Source organism: Camelus bactrianus, chromosome 8, assembly GCF_048773025.1.
Source record: "Camelus bactrianus isolate YW-2024 breed Bactrian camel chromosome 8, ASM4877302v1, whole genome shotgun sequence".
NCBI lineage: Eukaryota > Metazoa > Chordata > Mammalia > Artiodactyla > Camelidae > Camelus > Camelus bactrianus.
The window spans coordinates 39,583,908-39,604,329 of NC_133546.1; the positions used below are offsets into that span (position 1 = coordinate 39,583,908).

The following is a 20,422-nucleotide window of genomic DNA, read 5'->3' on the forward strand; positions in this document are numbered from 1 at the left end:
GTTTGGGAGATAAACATTCTCTGTAGTAGAGAGAGTGATGGATGCCTCAAGATCTGTATAAATGACTGACTGAATATTTTTAGCCATCTAAACAAAAACTTGACATAAATGGCCCCAAATTACTGCTTTGAGTTAGAGATCGTTAAACAGTTAAAACAAATTTGACCTGATAAAGTCTTGAGTAATTTCGTTCTTCCACGGTGGGACTTTTGCTGGACAAAACCCACAACAAACAGAACCCACAACATACTTCATAATTTCCCTAGTTCCTACATTAACAGAATATCCTTGGGCATCCTTCTCTGTTTCTGGGTATTCAGCTCAGGCCAGACACCTATGCAGTCTTCTCTGACCTTCCATACTCAGGCCCCTGCTCCTCCTCTTTACTCCTGCTGCCGCTGCTTTTGTCTCTGCTTTGTCTCCAGTTGACTCAAGTTTCCTCAAATCAGTTTTCATCATTAAAAACAAACAATTACCAATATTCCTAATTACTGAGTTCTTGGTCTCAGAGAGTCACAATTTGAGCATTCAATATTTGATTTTGCATCAGAAATGCATTCCCTGGCCTGACAGTCTGATGAGATCTGAGAGAGAGTCAGGCACTTCTACATGTGTTCTTATGTTACCTTCAAAATCCCGACACAAGTTTTACTATCTCCATTTAAACAGTTGAGAAAATAGGCTCAGAAAGTTGAATTAAATTGCCTAAGATGCAAATCACACAGACTTAAAGTTTTTGATTTCAAACTAGGGTACCTTCCACTATACCACAGCCATCTGTACTAAATTTGGCATAAACCAAAACAAAAACCCTATTTACATGAGTATTCAGTTGAAAGTGTAACTTAGCAGGACTCTGTGGGGCCTTCCCAGGACAGACCCCTCCCCATACCCTCTGCTGTAGCTTCTCTCTGAAGTACCCAGATAACAGTAATTAATGCATATTTCCTGAGTTTTTCAGATGCTAAAAACCACCACCAAATGGAAGAAACCAACTACTTGATGCTCATGAGCTTGTAGCAGCCCAACCTTCTGACACCTAAGGGTTGATCACCATCAACCAATCAGTGAATTGTGCACAGCTAATCACACACCCTGGGACGCCCCTCTGTCAGCTGGCTTTTAAAAAGTCTCAGCTGAGCCCCTTTGAGGAGTTTGGGGTTTTGTGGGCAGGAGACATCTGTCTTTCCTTGGCCCAGCATAAACATTTCTCTGCGCCAGGCTCTGATGTTTAGGTATTGTGTGGTCTCATTGTGCATCAACCACATAAACTTGACTTAGATAACAGTTTTGCAGAAGCCAGGTTGGGAGTCTGTGCCCGTGGCAGGCCGACACTCGCTGGGGCAGCCCCTTCCCTGTGTCCCCAGCAGCTTCTGGAGCTCACTTCACTCTGTGAAATGGGGAACTCTCCCTGACAGGCACCAGCCGCCCACTGAATGAAGCTATTTGGAGCTGAGAAACATCCGGAGCTACTGTCCACATTCAGTATCGCTTGCGGGTGAGTGGCCCCAGGTTGCTCAGGTTGGGGAATCTTTCCACTCCACCTGGGCTCATTCTCTTGTGGGAAGTGAGCCGCTCTGTGCTCATTGTGAGCCACACTGGGTCCATTCTCTTTCAAGAGCTGGGCCGGTCTCTTTGGAGGCCTCCATCTGCGAGTGGAGGTGGAATTTTTAGACTGTACCTCTCCTGATTGTGCTACCATGGTTATTTGTTGCTTGTGTTTTCACGTGTATCATTTTAGGGTGACCGAGGCCAGAGCTGTCTCTACTGCCCAGCTTGGCTGATATCTGATATTAAAGCTAGCTTACGCTTGTACGTATAATCAATACAGACATGTCTTTTGTTGTACCTAGGTTTTCTTAAGGTCAGTAAGTTCATGTTTCTGTTGCAGTTTGTCAGCAGAAAGAAAAAAATTTAATTAGCTTTGTATAATATTCTTATGAGTGAATTGAGTGCAGATGAGATAAGTGCTTTTGGAGGAATATTTTGGAACTGATTTATATTTTGGGGCTCTCTACTTAAAGGTGATCTCTGGATATTTGGTGACTTGAAAATTTGGAGTTGTTCTGGATTGGGTTAAATGATGGAAGTTTATTGAATAGTTGAAAACTAGGTCATTCCTAAACAAAATAAGATACTGAAACATTCACTTAGAAGTTAAGATTTTTAAGAGTTGAGGATGCTAATTTAAATATATAATTAAGGCTACTAGAAATAATAAAGGAAACATATTGTTATACAGTAGAAAGTAGGATATGTCTTCAATTAAGGTATGAGGAATGGAATTGCCTTTTGTTAAAGAAAAAAAGTGATTTGGTCCTAGAGCTGGTTGTTTCTAGATGGGGGATAAAGGGGGGCAAACTAATATGGATACAGAAAACTGTGGAAGTTTTGTAGAAGGGGATTCCTAAAAAAGGAGTTCTGTGCATGGTTGGGCTGAGATTAGATTAAATTTAATCAGGTAAATGCATTTGTTATTAAAAGTGGCCTGGTGTAGGATGGATTTGGTTCCTCTCTGTTAAGAGAACAAGTTTACTTAGAACGCTTCTGATAACAGATTGTATGAAACTTGTTATTTTTGACAAACTTCCTATCAAGTTCTAATTAAAGTTCTTTTGACGTCAGCTGGCTTTGGGATGCTTCAGAAGGCTCAAGGCTCCTGAGACATCTCAGAGAAAAATATTTAACTAACTAGGATTGCCTGGTACATTGAATTATTCAGGAAGCATTGTCAAATGAGTGATAAGCCTCCTCAGCTTAGAAAGTATTGATAAATGTTACTATAGATATTCTAGAAATTATGTGGAGTTCTTGGAATTTGCATATGTCCTGGTATAATGCTGTCAGTCATATTCTATTTATCTTGGACTGTTGTATGTCACTGCAACTTGATTAAGGTTCTTAGTAACACTGTAATCAGATCTTTTGCCTATCATTCATAGACAGGTAAGCTGATGCTTTGCAAAACCCCTTCATCTGTAAGAAGATTCATAAAAAGGACTTTTTGACAAGTGAAGGTTTCTTTTAAATCATACTGCTGAGTTGGGTAAGATATTTTAAAAGTTTGAAAACTCTGATTTCATGGAACTGTTGGTGAGGAGGATTGATTACATGGGATTGAGTGAACTGATGAATGTGATTAAACTGGTTTTTGTCTGAAATGTTACTGGGTTTTTTTGTTGTTTTAATTTTTTATTGAAGTGTAGTTTCAGGTGTATAGCAAAGTGATTCAGTTATACATATATATGCACATATTTTTTTCTTTTCACATTCTTTTCCATTATGTTATTACAGGAAATTGAACATAGTTCCCTGTGCTATACAGTAGGTCCTTGTTTATCTATTTTATATACTGTAATGTGTGTCTGTTAATCCCCAACCACTAATTTATCCCTCCCTGCCCTTTCCCCTTTGATAACCATAGTTTGTTTTCTATGTCTGTGAATCTGTTTTTGGTTTGTATATAGAATTTGTATCTTTTTTTAGATTCTGCAAATAAGTGATATCATATGATCTTTCTCTGTCTGACTTACTTCACTCAATATTGATAATCTCTAGGTCCATCCATGTTGCTGCAAATGGCATAATTACATTATTTCTTATGGCTGAGTAATATTTATATATATATGTATACACACACACACACACACACACACACACACACACACACACACACATATATATGTATACACACCACATCTTCATTATCCAGTCATCTGTTGATGGACATTTAGGTTGTTTCCATGTCTTGGCCACTGTAAATAGTGCTGTATGAAGATTGCATGTATCTTTTCAAATTAGAGTTTTCTCTGGGTATATGCCCAGGAGTGGGATTGCTGAATCATATGGTAAATTTATTCTTAGTTTTTTAAGGAACCTTCATACTGTCCTCCATAGTGGCTGCACCAATTTACATTCCTACCAGCAGTGTAGGAGGGTTCCTTTTTCTCCACACCCTCTCCGGCATTTATTATCTGTAGACTTTTTAATGATGGCCATCTGGCTGGTGTAAGGTGATACCTCATTGCAGTTCTGATTTGCATTTCTCCAATAATTAGCAATTTTGAGCATCTTTTCATGTTCCTATTGGCCATCTGGATGTCTTCTTTAGAGAAATGTCTAAGTTTTCTCCCCATTTTTTGATTGGGTGCTTTTTTTTTTTTAATTAAGCTGTATGAGCTGTTTGTATATTTTGGAAATTAGTCCACTGTTGGTCATATCATTTGCAAATATTGTCTCCCATTCTGTAGGCTGTCTTTTTGTTTGTATCCTTTGCTGTACAAAAGCTTTTAAGTTTAATTAGGTCCCAAGAAATGTTAACTGGCTTTTAATCTGTGTTCTCTAATTGAACTATTTACCAAATGTTTGTCTCCCTATCAGTATTGCCCTCAATATTTAGGACAGAGTTCTCTAATGGAGTTGTCATGGAGTATAACAACTCATGATGTATAACGCTTGCTTTAAGTCTATTGCTAAAAGCACATGTACAATGCTTGTGTAACAGTTGGGTGTAAGTGACAAAATGTATGGCCTATATAGTGTTTCCTCATTAACCATACCATTGAGCCTGTTGACAATATCTGAGTAGTTTTCCCCCAAGTGGATAAGTAGGCAAATATAAAGGAGGCTTAGCACCAAGGGATATGATATGAACCTGGGGCAAGAGACACCACCCCAGGACAGACTGTTCCCCTGCATTCTCTACTGTAGCTCCTCTCTGAAGTACCCAGATAATAGTATCTCATGCATGTTTCCTTAATTTTTCAGATACTGAAAACCAGCACCAAATGGAAGAAACCAACTACTTGATGATCATGAACAGGTAGTAGCCCGACCTTCTGGCACCTAAGGATTGATCACCATTAACCGATCACCATTAACCAGTTAATTATGCACAGCTGATCCCATACCCTGGGCCGCCCCTCCCTCAGCTGGCCTTTAAAAAGGCTCAACTAAAACCCTTCAGAGTTTGAGGTTTTTTTGGGCACGAGCCATCCATTTTCCTTGCTCAACCCAGCAATAAGCCTTTCTCTGCTTCAAACTCTGACGTTGCAGTATTGTTTGACCTCACTGTGTGTACTTGCATTAGGTAACGGGTAAATGTTATTCATAACCCATTCATGGAGGTCTTTGAACGGGATTCTTTTTATCACTTATTTTAACTAATAACAGGACTCTATAGTTATAGATTAAAACACTCCTGAATTTACATATATAATTATGATGATTGCTGCATAAATGAATGAAATTGGCCCTTTGTTCCCATCATGGAAGAGAGTAATTGCACCAAAAGGACTTATTACACTTCTGAAATTTACTGCTAAGTCTATAAAAAAAAGTTAACATCTCTATTAAATTTAGAGAATGAATATTTACTTAAAAAAACAATCTTTTAATTGTTTCATTTATTTGGGGGGGGGTAATTTGTTTTATTTACTTATTTATAGAGGAGGTACTGGGGACTGAACCTAGGACCTCCCGTATGCTAAGCATGTGCGCTACCACTTGAGCTATACTCTCCTCCCCTGAATATTTACTTTTGATACAACTTGGTGATTGCTTTCAACAGGTGCTTAGTAATTTATTCCTTCTCTATTAAGTTTTGTTAAACTTCATTAAACTTTGGTATTTACCAAGGAAGTACCAAGGCCAAAGTACCAAGAAAACAAAATAAAGTTTTGTTTTGTTTTTTTTTACTAGTCTGAGAGCAGGTACATGGTACAAGAACCTGACCGTCAAGCAGTCTGTGTTGTAGTTGTCACCCTAAGTGATAACCGGCTTCTCTCTAGGCCCAGATATCCCATCTCCTGATAAGTTTACTTGGACCCTTTCTCATTATTCCTTCTCCATTTTGGTTTCCTCAGCACCAGAGAGGAAAATGCGCTAAATTTTCAAGGTGAATGTTTGAACCTGAATATGAAGAAAGAGTAGACCTGCTTACTGATGACTTTAGCATATTATGGATTCCAAGAAGAGCAGACTTCATTACATATTTTAGGATTCCTGAGATTCTTAGTCTTCTAGGTAAGTTAGATATTTGTTTTAATTTTTTTTATTAAATTATAAATTATTTTAGAACAGAGCCCGAGTCTATTTCTAATCCTTCACACGTCCTAGCGTGGTGTGATTGTTAAATTGAAGTATGGTCTTATGCCGATAATTTGCCCCAATCCAGATTCAATATTGGGATATTTTTATGTGTCAGTCAACTAAGAGCATGGTTTTGGGGGTCAAACTTGGGTTTATATATAAACTCTGTTCTTTAGTAAGAGTGCAACTTGGAGCATGCATATTGCTTAACCTCTGAATTAATTTGCTCATCTGTAAAATTTTAATAATTATACATACCTCATATAGTTGCTATAGAAGTAAATAAGATAAGGCACATGAATTAGCCTGGTGAGGAGTCAATGCTCGTTATCATTTAAAAAAACATTACTTCTGAGGATAATTAGACTAACAACAAAAACGGGCATCTTTTTGAATTCACCCTATGTGCCTGGACCATGCCCAAGGATTTTCAGGGGCAGCAACTGGACCACACTGGGTGAGTTAACTCTCAAATACATTCAGGTCCTGCTTTTATCTGGAAGCCAACTCTTAGGACAACCTTGTGCTCAAGAAGAGCCTGAGAAGAAGTAAGGGAATATTACTGTAATATCACACATTTAACAAACAAAAAAGGTATCCAGGTGATTCTAACATAAAGTCAGCATTGTTCTATAAAAGAAATCATTTGATATTCCCTTTTGTGCTGGTTTGTTATGTAAAATACAGATTTAATTTTCACTCAAACCAGTTCACTAAGATATATGTATACATGTATAGATATATGTGTCCATTTATAATATGTGTATATTGTTGACCCTTGAGCACCACAGGGGTGAGAGGTGCCAATGCAGTTGAAAATCTGAGTCTATCTTACAGTCGGCCTTCTGTATTCCTGGTCCACCATCTGTGGATTCAACTAACCATGGACAGTGTAGTCCTGTAGTATTTACTACTGAAAAAAATCTGAGTATAAGTGGACTGTGCACAGTTCAAACCCCAGTTGTTCAAGGCTCAACTGCATATGCTTTAAATATATATAAAGTTATTGCTGGATATGCATATTGGTGGGGAAATGACACGATTTCAATTTAGAGTTTAACAAATTCAGAAATAACTAACTTTAGATTGCCAATTCATGGCTGAGTTTCTGCTCCCGCAATATTCCAAATACTAAATTCTGACAAACCGTTTGACCACTGTGCCATTCAGATCTTTCCTCTGCTGAGATCAACAATAGCCACCAAAGAAAATCTCAGCTCCTTTGCATTTATTTGTAGGTATCTTTTAGACGATGAATGTCTGCCTGTATGCTAATATTAAACTTAAGTCCTCTGTCCGTTTATATCATTTTCCTCCTTTTTTTTACTGCATGTAACTTTATTAAAGAATGCACAGCTTTTCCTCTCTAATGACCCCTTAAAATTTTTATTATGCCATTTTTTATTTTCACTCTTCATATACAAACACTGGCACTTCATAGAAACAAAAATTTAAGAAGTTCATAGTCCAACAGACAAACAGCATTCCTTAGAAGCACTGATTCTGCTAGACAAGTGGAAGGAAACTTAGAAATAAACTCTTAGCCTTCTCTTTTTGATAAGATGGAAAAAACTGAGGTTTGATGTAGGTGGTAACTTGTTCAGATTTCTTAGGTAGGTACTGGTAAAGGTAGGACTAGAACTTCTGACTTGAGAGAATTTTTTTTCCACTCCTCAGTGGCCAAAAAAGTACAATTAACTCATTTTGGAGTTTTCATTTTTTATATTAACAATAGCAGTTTATAAGCATTTAAAGATGTATTATCCTTTGCCATTGACAAAATAAACATGCATAAGGAAAAAATACTTTATTTTTAAAAGAAATCAAATGTCTACTGAAAGTATACATGAAACGCATCTTACATTTAGCCCTAAGCTTGATTGTATATGCTCCTTGTCATATTCCAATGAGATTTTGGAATTCAATTTCAAATACATTAACGTTTACCAGTAGATATCAAGGAAAGCTACTGACTTTGAGGAAAAAACAATTCAGTAACTGTTTACCTACCCTGAGTTACTCATCCCCACAATGTATTTGGGATTATTTGAACATTTAAAAATATAACAAAACATTTATCTTTTCATTGCATCCATCAATATGCTAAATTCTCTGCTACAATCCAAGTAAAATGAAAGTGACCAGTGTGTTTTCTGATACTGTTAGTGATTAACAGAGTGCAATTACAGCATAAAGTATAGCCAGGAATTTATATTGTAAACATTATCTGGCTCCAAACATCTTGAAGCAAATAACTATTAGTATGACTGACTATACATAACACATAAGAACACAATAATTCTGGAGGGTAGTATAACTACAAAACCCCTGAAAGCAATTTTTTTCAATCTCGTTTTTTCATTATCACCCCCCTACCCTAAGAGAGAGATTTAACAAATTTAGCTTTAAATTACATTTCTCCCTAATGAGAGAAATTTAATACTGAAGAATAAGATTTTACTGAGTTGAGATGTGGAGGGCCACGATCTTAAGATTTTTTTTTCACTCCAAAAACCAATTTTTGTCCTACTGAGAATACATGCCTTAAAGTGAATAAAAATGAACAGCCTTTAATATTATTAGGGAGGGAAAAAACCCTAATGGGTAACACTGGAGGTTGAAATACGTGGCTTCTTCAAACATCCCTATCTCATTATGGCTGTGTGGTCTCAGAAGACATCATGTCTATTTCCTTGTTTTGCAAACCACAAAAGTAGCATAAAATCTGATAGTTTGGAAAAATAATTTGCTCTCACTAGACTTGGTGTTCTTAACCATAAACTGAAAGAACAGATGTAGGATCAGTTATTCCCAATTCTGGCTGCATTTTTTTCTGGGACATAACTAAAGATGTCAGTGCTCATCTGTACCCCCAGACCAATTAAACCAATGTCCAGAGGTTCTGGTCTAGCCAGTGGTTCTTAAACTTCAGTGTGAATGACACTATTATTAAACACAGATTGCTGGGTCCCATTCAGAGTTTCTGATTCTGCAGGTCTGGGATGGGGCCTGCAAATTTGCATTTCTAGCAAGTTCGCAGGTGCTGCTATGATAGTGGTTTGGGGACCACACTTTGAGAATCACTGGTCTAGGCAAATGTGTGAATATGTACGTGTACCTGTTACGATACGTGTACGTATATCCCCAGGTGATTCTAACCTCAGAACTACTGGTATAGAAAATATTAATAAGGTTCTTTTCAGTTCTAAGATTTAGAGGTTTTAATATAATGAGAGTTGTTGGGTATCAAGGTGATCCATCTAGAAAGGGGCCCTATAGAAAAACATCAATTTCTTGGTCACTTTTCATTATGAATTTGTTCCTATAAAGCATTTTACAGTATTTTTTTTTCAAAATTAACAGTTTTTCAGTACATTTGCTGCATATATGGTTCTTCACTTCATTTTTCAGTAAAGTTAGTTTATTTGGTTGTCAGCATCCCATCACTTGATAAGACCAATGGAGGGTTTGGGTAATAGCCAGCTGTTTTTGAATTGTTTGAAGAGAACCTTGTAAATTTGTAGTCCAGAGGTAATTCTGGAAAAAAAGAAAAATTATTCTGCATATCTCAAAAGGCTTTTCATAAATATAAACAAATAAAAATTTGATACTCATTGATAATAAAACATTTTTTAGAGTTTCATAATTTTAATACTCTTTTGTTCCCTGGATAGGTTGTACCTAGACTGAAGACTGTAGATGTCTTTCCCTATAAAATTTACAGTAATGTTTAAGTCAAATGACATTTAGAGATATTGCAAATCATCTTCAGAGCTCTAAATATTAAGTAAACTCTTAAACTCTCCACACAAAAGTTAACACGTAAAATAGGAACACTCATCTAATTTTTTTATATTTAAATATCTCTCAGGTTTTACTGAGAAGACTAACTGGTAAATGAGAAAACTAATAATCTTCATAGCCCTTAGTAATAAGTTACTAAGAATGATCTTTAAAAAAAAAAAGAATGATCTTTAATGCTTAGCTAAAGAAGGATTTTAATATGCACAACATTACACTGAGAGCCACAAGGGGAATCGGGAGAGAGAACATAAAATTCATACTTTCTTGATAGTGGGACATTGTGACATTTTCATAAAAATCTCTCAAAAGCTAGCCTTCAGATATTTTCTTCCCAAGTTTCTTCAAGGAACCATTACCAGAAATATTACAAGAGAAACATTATGATAGATGTCGTGTAATGACATTCATTCTTCATGCAGATACTGGGTAATAATCCTTATTTCACAATTTCACAAGTAAGACATCATTTGGTAGTACTGAGTATTTTGAAAATACTAGCATCAAAATTATACTTTATATTAAAGTGAGAATCATCAAGACCCAAACAGGTACTCCTTCTGAGGAGAAAACTAGTGCTAAAGATTGGGAAGCAGGAACACTGCCTTTCTGATGACAGAGAAAGCTAAGCTTAGTGTACATAGGAAACAATTCAGTATTACTAAATTTCGCTGGTCTTCACTGCTTCAAATTAGAGCCATGCACTAAAAAGGCATTGAAAGTAAATTAATAAAACTGAGTTTCTAAAGTAAGGACATCTAAGGTCCTGGATTTCTGATAAGCTGCCAAAATGATAGAGGCTAAGAGCTGACCCAGCCACCTCTTTCTCAGTCTTTCCTATATACTTATAACGTTAAAATGATAACATTATCAAAATGCTTATACACCAACCATCATGGTAATGTATGTGGCAAATTTAAAAAAAATGGCTTCTAAGCATTTAAATGTCAATGAGATAACCAAGTCTAACACTATCTACAAATAAACATTACGTTGAATACAAAAAGGTTTTAAGAGACTAAGGGGGAGTATCAAGTTTGTTTTTTCATTTCAGCTGATGTAACGCTGAGCTTTAGTCCCTGTGAATGCTTACTTCCAAATTATGCTTACTGCAAGGCAACCTCCTTCAGGGACTCAACACAGGCTGAGAGAGTCCGCCAGGCCCACCCCTACACTCCACTTTCTACCCCTGTAGGTTCATGAAACTACCGAAAAGGCCCACTTACGTCTTTGGGTGCCCTCTCTTGAGTTAGCAAACAGTCAGGGGAAAAAGCAGCCCCAAAGTCAGGTTCACCCTACTTGGCCTCCTTAGCATCCTGTCCTGGTAATTTTTCTGTACCTTTATCCTGTGACTTCAAGCAGACTTAAGGAAAAAAAAAAAATTGTCCAGCATTTGTAATTGGCTCCAGTGGACAGACAGGTCATAACTACTTACAATGCCGTATCTAGATGTTTCCCAAGAAAAATCTATCAAAGTCATGGGCAGATTTTCTTCTTTTAAAGAAAGGAACTCCAGTACTTCAGGTCATTACTGTCCAGTAACAGGAAAAGCTTTCAAAGTATTTTCTCCCTTACCTGCTATTGCTTCAATGCTTGGAATCACAATAGTGCTGTAAGTACTGATCCTCTTACAAGACCACGTATAAACCAAGGAGTCTTCCGTATTTTCCAGTCCAGAAACCGAATCAATAAAAAAAGAGCCCCATTTTTTAGATAATGTATTTAGAGCTTTTGCCTTCGGTCCCTGAAACAAGAAATGGAATAAAAACTGTGGTTGTTTAGCGTTCAACCTCATTGTAAATTTTTCCCTCCACTAAGTAAATCAAAAGAGAAAAACTCTGTAGGAATTTCCGTTGTTTAACCAGACTATATACTATATAAAAAGTAAAACAAAGCTCAGCAGTCCTTTGAAGTATTCTCCCCTGGCTTTGTCTGGGAACTCCTTCTCATCCTTTGGGATCTGGCTTGGATTCCCCCAAGAGGTTTTCCTTGACTACCCACACTTAGATTGGATTAGGTCTCCTCCATCTCCTCACACCCTGAGTTTATCCCTAATATTACTACTATTCATGCTATCTTGCAATTATCATACTATTTATTTTTTACCCTGCACAGATTATGCACTATATAAGGTTAGGAACTCTCCTATGTATTAGTGCATCCCTCAGGCTTAGTGCCTAGGACCAAGCAGGCACAGAAAAATTATAGACTAAATAAAAGACTCATTCAAACAAAACTTGTCAGTGTTTTTTGGATATGGGATAAAATTAAGAATTGAAAAGATCCTATCATATCCATATACCTTATATTATAAAATCTGTCATTCTTTTCTGATGACAAGTTCATTTTGGAATAGCACAGAGTCCCAAATATGCCTTTCGATTTATGATTCTTTGTGTTGGAGCTCATTTTGTGAAGCAAAATGTGAAGATGAAAATATGTTTTCAGAAGATTGTTTAGGTGGTATTTAGAAATCACTTAGCAAGAATCTATTTGGATTTCACCAAAGATACTTAAGAGCAGTATGAAATATGAACACCTGTGCTTCTGAGTGTACATTTAAGATGTATTTAAATAATTTCACAAGGTTTAAAGAGCAACATATAGGGGAACTTTATTTAGTTCATTGTGTTTTCTAAAATAATGAGTCTGAGAAGAAATGACTCACATCACACCTACTATGTGTAGATAACAGCTTTGCAAACACTGAGATATAGAGTCTAGACTGCACTTTATTCCTTTGAAAAGAGGAAAACAGACCTGTTCGCCTTTTCTGGTTCAAAGTAGTATGGATGCTGCTCTTGTCTAAATGTTTCTGCCCTTCCAAAACTCGTATGTTGACATCTTAACCTCCAGGATGATGTGATTATGTGGTGAGGCCTTTGAGAGGTGCTTAGGTCATGAGGGTGGAGCCTCATGAGTGGGATTCACGTCCACATAAGAGGTACCAGAGAGCTAGCTTTTCCCTCTGCCGTGTGAGGGCACAGTGAGAAGGTGGTGGTCTGTGAGGAAGCGGGCCTCACCAGACAGTGAATCAGCTGGCACCATGATCTTGGACTTCCCACCCTCTAGAACTGTGAGAAATACATGTTTGTGCTTTATGAGCCACCCAGTCTGTTTTTTTTTTTGTTATAGCAGCCAGACTGGATGGATGCTAATCTTTGTTCATTCTGATGTTGAAGTTTTTAATGACTCATTTTTTCAAATATAAAATGTATATATCTAATCAAAAGAATCATGCCATTTCTTGAACATATCAACAGGGAGCACTATTTTCATTAAGCCTTTATATCTTATAGATACATCCTTTAATGGTAAGTGTTCTTGCCACATTTCTATCTTCTCTTTCTCTCCAGTCTCTCTCCCTTAGACATCTATGTCCCAACTTTCCTCGCTTTTCCTATCTTCCAAATGCCAGTTTGAACTCATCCTCCAACTGTTTCAAAGAAATGGGATTCAACATTAAATCAGTCATATCCCTCTCCTTACAAAACCAGCTCTTTCCCTTGACTTCCATTATTTATATGAGTAAAACCCATCATTTCCAGTTGCCTGTGCCTTTTTGAAAACCATTTATGTTTTGAGTCTTAACTCCCATCACCAGCACCAGGCTTATCAGTTGTGCCTCCAGAACATCAGCCACACACTCCCTCCATTCCTTTCTCACCACTGTCACTTGTTCATGTCTATGTTACCTCCAGTATGAGCTGCTGAACAAGCCTCCCACAGCATCCCTTCCCCTCAGCTGAGCCCACCCTCACACAGCCACTAAATGCAAGCTTCCACCCTGTTACTCCCACGTTCAAAAACTGTTAGTGGTTCCTTTGGCCAACAGACCTACACACCTGCTATTTTATGGCCAAGACGGTGTATTGTAGCCTGTACGTTACTATCTCTGCACACCTACTATTTCATGTTATTTTCTGAAACAAGAATGTGTTATCATTTCCATCAGCTGAAAATCTACCTGCCTGTCAATGTTCACTTAGAATTTACATGATAGGTTTTCCCTGACTCTCCTCAGTGAAGCGCCCACCCTGTCTTGTCTGTAATTATTTTATAGTGTACACCCTCTCCAGGCAGTTATGCTTTATCCACAGACTGTGAAGTGTCTGTGAAAAGGACCTGTGCATGGCTCAGTTGTAAGTCCCTGATATTCACAGTAGGGGCACCTGCACAAATTAAAAACTTAGTATCTGCTGAGCAAGAGAATGTTGTCAGACTGGTTGTTTGTTTAATAACAAGTGGCCTTATTAAGAGATCTCTGCTAATCCAATAAGCTCCTATGTCTGATAGTTGTGATAAAATTTTTGAGTATTGTTCTGAAATATGTCCTGTGTAGAGAGTTACATCAAATCCTGTCTCAATCACAGTGAGTAGTTTTATTAAGGATGTATATAGGACAGAGAATTAAACACAAGTAAGCTAAGTTACATATGTAACTTTCTCTTTCCATAGTTTTATGAGTCAGAAATGACTCATTTAGTCTTAAAAATGGAAAAAAGGTATATGTGTGTATAAATGATGCCATGGTCACTGATCACAATGGAAAGGGAAAAAAGTTTTTAAGAAGAAGGAAAAAACCTGAATATAACCAATTTCTTCTACCTAACTTGTAATTTAGTTTTATCAACAAGATCTACAGTTAAAGAGCCCCGAGAAAAAACCTAACCAACTGAAAATATCTCATGGAAAGTAACTGGAAAGAAGAATGTAACTCCAAACTCATTATGCCCTTTATGAGAACAAAGGAGAAAATGTCCCTAATATTGAAATATTTACTGCTGCTATATAAAACTGAACTATGTCATGGCTGCGAAGAATCAGCAGGCACCAAAATACTTGAATCACCAAGATCAAGCAAGTAGCCTTTCCTTATTATGAAGTATTTTTCATCTTAAATGGGAAGTAGTTTTTTAATGGTCAACTGGGTAATCAGATGTATTAAGATTTTAGAAAAAGTTTCTAGGCAAAGACATTGAAGTGCCATTTGAGATGTTCTCTGTCCTTATCCTGAGCTTTTGTTACAAATGAAGGGAGGTGACAGTGATGCTCACATTCCAGATGGTTTTATTGAGGATGGAAACTACTGTACATGTATGAGAAACTGAATTCAAGCCTAAGCAAAACAAAATGCTAAATTCCACAGAACATAATAAATGTAAACGTTCTGGCTCACACCATCAATCTGGAAATGATCTGGTTAATTTGGTTTTTAATTATACTTTTGAAATTCCAGTTAGGCCGAATAAAGTAACCAGAAATATGGAATTAAATCCTTTTGCATTCAGACTTTGTACTCCCTCAAAGACTGCATATTATTTATGTTCTGTGTTTGACATTTGGTTAGAAAAACTAAACTACATTTTTCTTAATGATCACAAAATAGAAGACCCCTCAGATGCTGCTTTCTGTTCAGCTCTCTTTACGGACTTTCCCCTCCTGCTGCAGCAACTGAGGATGTCTGCATTCTCCTCCACAGGGAAGCAGGAAAGAATATGAGCTCAGACAGGATGGAAGAAGTGTGCTATGCAGAGGAATGGACCAGAACTTAAATATGACAGCAGTCTGACTTTTAGAAGTTGTGGCTCTGGGTTTGTATTAAAAGATAATTTTTGGGAAAAAAAAAAAACCCACATAATTATTTCATCTACCTTAAACTAAAACTATGTATGACAGCATTTTTCATAAATCTGATATATAAGTTGGCCTGAAAGATCCTTAGGATGGGCCCGTCAGTACAAATACTGCCTTAAAAACAAACTCCAGAAACACGACGGCATTCACTCAGACCAGGGTAACTTTGGAGTCAAGAAGTACAAAGATGCTTTGGCTTTTCAACATAATGCTCTGGGCCACCGCTGGGAGTTCCGAAGTAAAACACATGTCTCTGACCCCAGCAGACAAGGGAATCCGTCCTCTACAACTCCACTTCTCCTAGGACCTCAACAGTATGAGGGATGGAGCTCAGGGGTAAGCCCGGAAACTTCTGAGGCCTTTGTTCTAACCCTGTCACTTAGCCAAGTGCTCCCATTCCTTCCTTGTTTCTTGCTTATTTTTGCTTTTATACACTATTTTCCCTTTCTAGATTTATGGCATGTTTTACTTTTCTTTCCCTCAAGTCTTCACCTAAGTTCATTCTAGGTGGCTCAGGAGTAAGTCTAAAGGAGCTACCAACTTAGTTATGTTAGCCCCGTGAAGAGTTCATGGCCAAGCAGAAGAGACAGAGGGTAACTATAGTGAGTCAGGATCTGGCTGTCTCGTCATCAGCCCAAACACACCCATGGTCCCACAGCTCTGGGTGAAGGCAGAGCGCTGGGCAGACAGACACATGGTCAACAGCACTGTCTGGGCACTGTTGAAAAACTATCAGCAAGATCAACTGTAGCACTGAAGTGGCATGGAGATCACAATACATGCCAAGAGATTACATCACTCTAGGCACAAACAAGCACTTTTCAGGATATGTCAAACATAAGGCTTTTTCTTTCAAGGAAACAGCCTAAGAGAACCCTTACCTCATACTTTCCCTTTTTCTCCAGAGGCTCTGATTCCTCAGGCTTCCCTTCTCTGTCCCCACTGAGCTCTTCCAGGATGAGGACCGTCTCCCAGTTACTGTAATGACGGGCTGGGAAAATATCTGAATGCATGCTATCACCAAAGTAAACAACCTGTAAGTCAGACAGCAAATTCTGTTTGAGACATGGGAATTGTGAGAGAGAGGTGTTCATCTTACAGAAGGCAGAAGAAAATTCCTCAACAGCAATCAGAGTAAGACATGTAAAAGTTGCATACATATCTTAAACTTCCTTGAAGAACTTCACAGGTGACCATCCCCTTATCCTGTCTGATTCACAAGGAATCAGGTGTCGGGTGTAGAAAGTTACACAACTCATTTGCAGGTAGAAGAAAGGCAGGAGATTAGTGAATTAATTCAATTCAATGAAAAAATGAAAGAGACTGTATGTTAAAGGTAAACCTGCCCAGTGAAGAGTGGGGGAAATACTGGAGACAGCCAGGGGCAGCGGGTTAGGTTAGAAGGAATGCGCAACACAACCGATTTCCCCAAGTCTCTGGGCCCCACCCAGACCCGCTGAAACAGAATCTCTGAGAGTGGGTGGGGTTGGGCAAGTGGACTCTGGGAAACTTCCCAGATGTTCTGAGGCAAAGCCCTGTTGATCTTGTCCACACCTCTCAATTTACAGATGAGAAAACAAAGCTGAGGGAATTTGAACCAGAACCTCAAAGTCAGGAGTCCCCAGGGGGCTATGACAGTGTGGGAGCCCATGGAATAGGGACAGTGACCCCGTGACCTCTCCTGATCATGGGGCTCCTGGCAAATATTTTTTAGAGGAAAGGGTCCTGCTGTTAAACATATACCAAAGTCCAACATCAATAATGTGACCAGGATGTCAAAAGCCAGTGTGTCTTTAGACTAGTCTATAGTATAACTAGTTATTACTTGTTTCATATATAAAAATGTTTTTGATGGACAGTTATCAGGATGTCATTCTTCAAGTATTCCACACACTGATCCAGCATATCCCCTAGGTCTGTGGCCTGCTTGGAATCTCTGCTTTTCTGTTACAGATAAAGACCCAGTGCACATCAAGAAAGGAAAGGCTTATTTAAGCAGAATTGGTAGAAGAGGAGATTGGTAGATAGAGGCAGACAATTCCCTCATAGATAACTATGCTGAATGCATGTAGATTTATGGTTTTAGTTCACAATGGTTTCTATCTGCAAGTGGCCATAAAGGACTCTACCTCAGTCAGAACATACCTTAGGTTCAGGTTTGCCAGTCATTTTCTTCAGAAGTTCATATAGGTGGACAGCGTTCCCTTGGGAGTACCAGCCAGGTTTATCCAGAGATGGCAGTGCCTCCTGCTCCTCGTCATTCTCTGAAAGTACAGTTTGACAATCATACATTTTTTAATCAAGGGACAGCACCCAGTTGGACAGAGCACACTGTGGCATGGCTGTAGGACAGGTACAAGACGGAACCGTATGGAGATGGGGGCTGGCATCCAGTGATCACCTATATATCATAAGCACTTCATGGATATAACATATATTTTTTTAAAAAATCCTTAGAGCAGTTTTAAGTTCACAGTAAAATTGAGGGGAAGGTACAGAGATGTCCCATACACCCTCTGCCCTCACAAAGGCAGAGCCTCCCCCATGACTGGTGATGAGTCCACATCACAACAATATGAGGTGAGTTTCTGCATGACTTCAGGTATTTTGAACAAAGAATTCTAAAAACACATTTACAGATAATTAAAAGCCCCATCACAGCAACCGGTAGCTTATGGTCAAGAAATACTTACGCCTATTTGGTTGACATTCCAGCAGCCATTTTTGAATTCTTCCGCACAGTCAAATGAAAACCCTACTATCTCTAAAGAGTAGGTCATAAACCAATTATGTATTAGCCTAACATGAAGAGTCTAAGAAGACTCACCACATTCCTGGAGAAACACAGTGAAAACCAATTATTTCGCATGTCTGTCTGTCTGTATTAGCACAGAATGTCTTACCATGTAAATAATGTGGGCTTGGTAGCAACTGGAAAATAAGTAATTTACGCAAATATTTTTTAAAGCAAATTCACATTTGATATGTAGAGACCCACTCTGCAGGAACAGTGAGAAGGGAATCTTTCCACTGCTTATTAAAAACAAATCTACAGAATTGTAAGTTTTCAAATATTGGGACTCAGTCATTAACAAAGAGGAGAAAACCCTTCTTTACGCAAAGACCAAAACAAAAAACTCACTTTACAGAAAGATGCACCCCCTCCTCCCCACCCCGCCATTCCAGCCCCTACACTGGGAGCTGCTCTGCAGGGTGCTGAGCCGTGCAGGGCAGGCCTGGGACGCTGCAGGACTCAGGAAACTCCTCATCCCAGCGCTGGAGAGCCAGCGAGGCCTGGGAAAGCATTGCAGCTGAAGTGGAAGCTGTACAATCAAAGGTGCAAACTCACGGAAGTTTCAAGCACAATCTGCACAAACCCAAATGCTTTCACACTTTTCATGGTCTATGGGAAACAGTTATATGAACCTGCATTTCCACATATAATATAAATTAACGAGCCCTGCAAGAAGTACAATGATGACACTGACTTGAAAAATTTTAATTAAGAAATACTAGAAGATAAGCTCAAGACGAAATAAAACAGAGGACAAAGGGGCTAGAGAGTGTGATTTGTTTCCTCAGTTTTAAGTGGGAATAATCACAGTACTTCCCTCAGCGAGTGACTGTATACGTGGGTTATTACAGAGGAAGCACATGATATGGGACAGTGTGCCATGCAGTGTTCAGGAAGTCTTGGCTGCTACCCCTTATTTACAGGTGTAGAAATGGATACCTGGGTAAGTTAAGAAATCTGCCCAGAGCTACTTCATTGTTACAGTCACCCCTCAAAAGACTTCAAATTGGAGCTAGAAGATGGGTTAAGACAACAATCAGTTAAAGCAAAATAGTAAATCAAACTAAAACGCTTTTGAAAACTATAATCTGCTTCTGGATACACCTGTGTTTTATAAATAACAAAGTACATCTTATCATTTTCCTACTGTAAGAGCATATGGACAAATAAAAAAAAACCCAGTACATTTCTAGTCAACATAATAGTTGAAAAATTAATATGGGGAAATGATACAGTCATTGAATGTACACTAAAATCAGAGAAACACTGGTGTAGAGAGAACAGGAAAAAAAAAAACTCATAGAAAAATAAAAGGCATTCATTTCAGCAAGGACAGAGTAATGGGCACATGTAGGGAGCAGTTAGAATAGAGATGAAAAGGTAATTTAGCAACCAGATTTGAAATTAGCCCTAGAATGCTATAGGGAGTGGGGAGCCAATGAGACTGTGTGTATGTGACTAGGTATACTGTAAGCCTAACAGTAATAAGCGAGTAATATAAACTATATTGAAAAATTAAAAGCAAGCAACAAACAGAAATCGGTGCCAAAGAAAAGTATTTGAGGGCAGTGGGCAAGAGAAGGAAACAGAGGTATAAAGTGAGGGCAGAGGGAGAAGTTAGAGCCTCATGGGGAAAAGTGATGAAGGCTTAAAGGGAAGGGAGGGGACAGCAGAGATGAAATAATTCTGAGGTAGATTAAAGAGGATTTTACGAAAAAACAAACTAAAAACAAACCAGAAAACCCCAGGGCTTGATGCACAGTATCCTGGATGTGAAAGGGTGAAGATAATGGAAGTTTCTGTACTTCAGTGCATGGTGCAGTAATGAAGATGAGGAATACAACTCGGCCAGCATGTTTGGTTGCTGTTTGCTTCCTAGGTGGAAGGAGAAGCCAGTTTGATTTCAGAATACTGAGTGGAGCTGTCTTGTGTACAAGACAAAACACGGTGTGAGGCTCTGGAAAAGACATCTGAGCTGGGGAAAGATTTGGGAGTCAGCGTATTGGTGACAGCTGAGACCAAAGACAGCAAGTTGGGTCATGATTCCCAAATTGGGGGGGCGCGAGGGAGGGGTAATTTGCAACACAAGACAAACATGGT

At 38.4% G+C, this 20,422-nt stretch overlaps 2 protein-coding genes across 2 annotated transcripts in view; one reads left to right on the forward strand and one right to left on the reverse strand.

Moving 5' to 3' along the window:
- LOC123619762 (testis-specific Y-encoded-like protein 1) overlaps positions 1-15,069 on the forward strand; it is a 32,296-nt gene extending 17,227 nt beyond the window's left edge. The window contains exons 2-4 of the transcript XR_006728413.2: positions 4,768-4,822; positions 5,865-6,024; positions 14,516-15,069. The gene's annotated coding sequence lies outside the window, so the exon portion shown is untranslated. The remainder of the gene's footprint in view (positions 1-4,767; positions 4,823-5,864; positions 6,025-14,515) is intronic.
- The window catches only part of NT5DC1 (5'-nucleotidase domain containing 1), a 111,066-nt gene continuing 98,526 nt past the window's right edge, over positions 7,883-20,422 (reverse strand). The window contains exons 9-12 of the mRNA XM_074368465.1: positions 17,674-17,792; positions 16,410-16,562; positions 11,467-11,635; positions 7,883-9,627 (exon numbers count right to left, since the gene is read on the reverse strand). Coding sequence (XP_074224566.1) covers positions 9,512-9,627; positions 11,467-11,635; positions 16,410-16,562; positions 17,674-17,792 — 557 coding nt within the window. The 3' untranslated portion in view covers positions 7,883-9,511. The remainder of the gene's footprint in view (positions 9,628-11,466; positions 11,636-16,409; positions 16,563-17,673; positions 17,793-20,422) is intronic.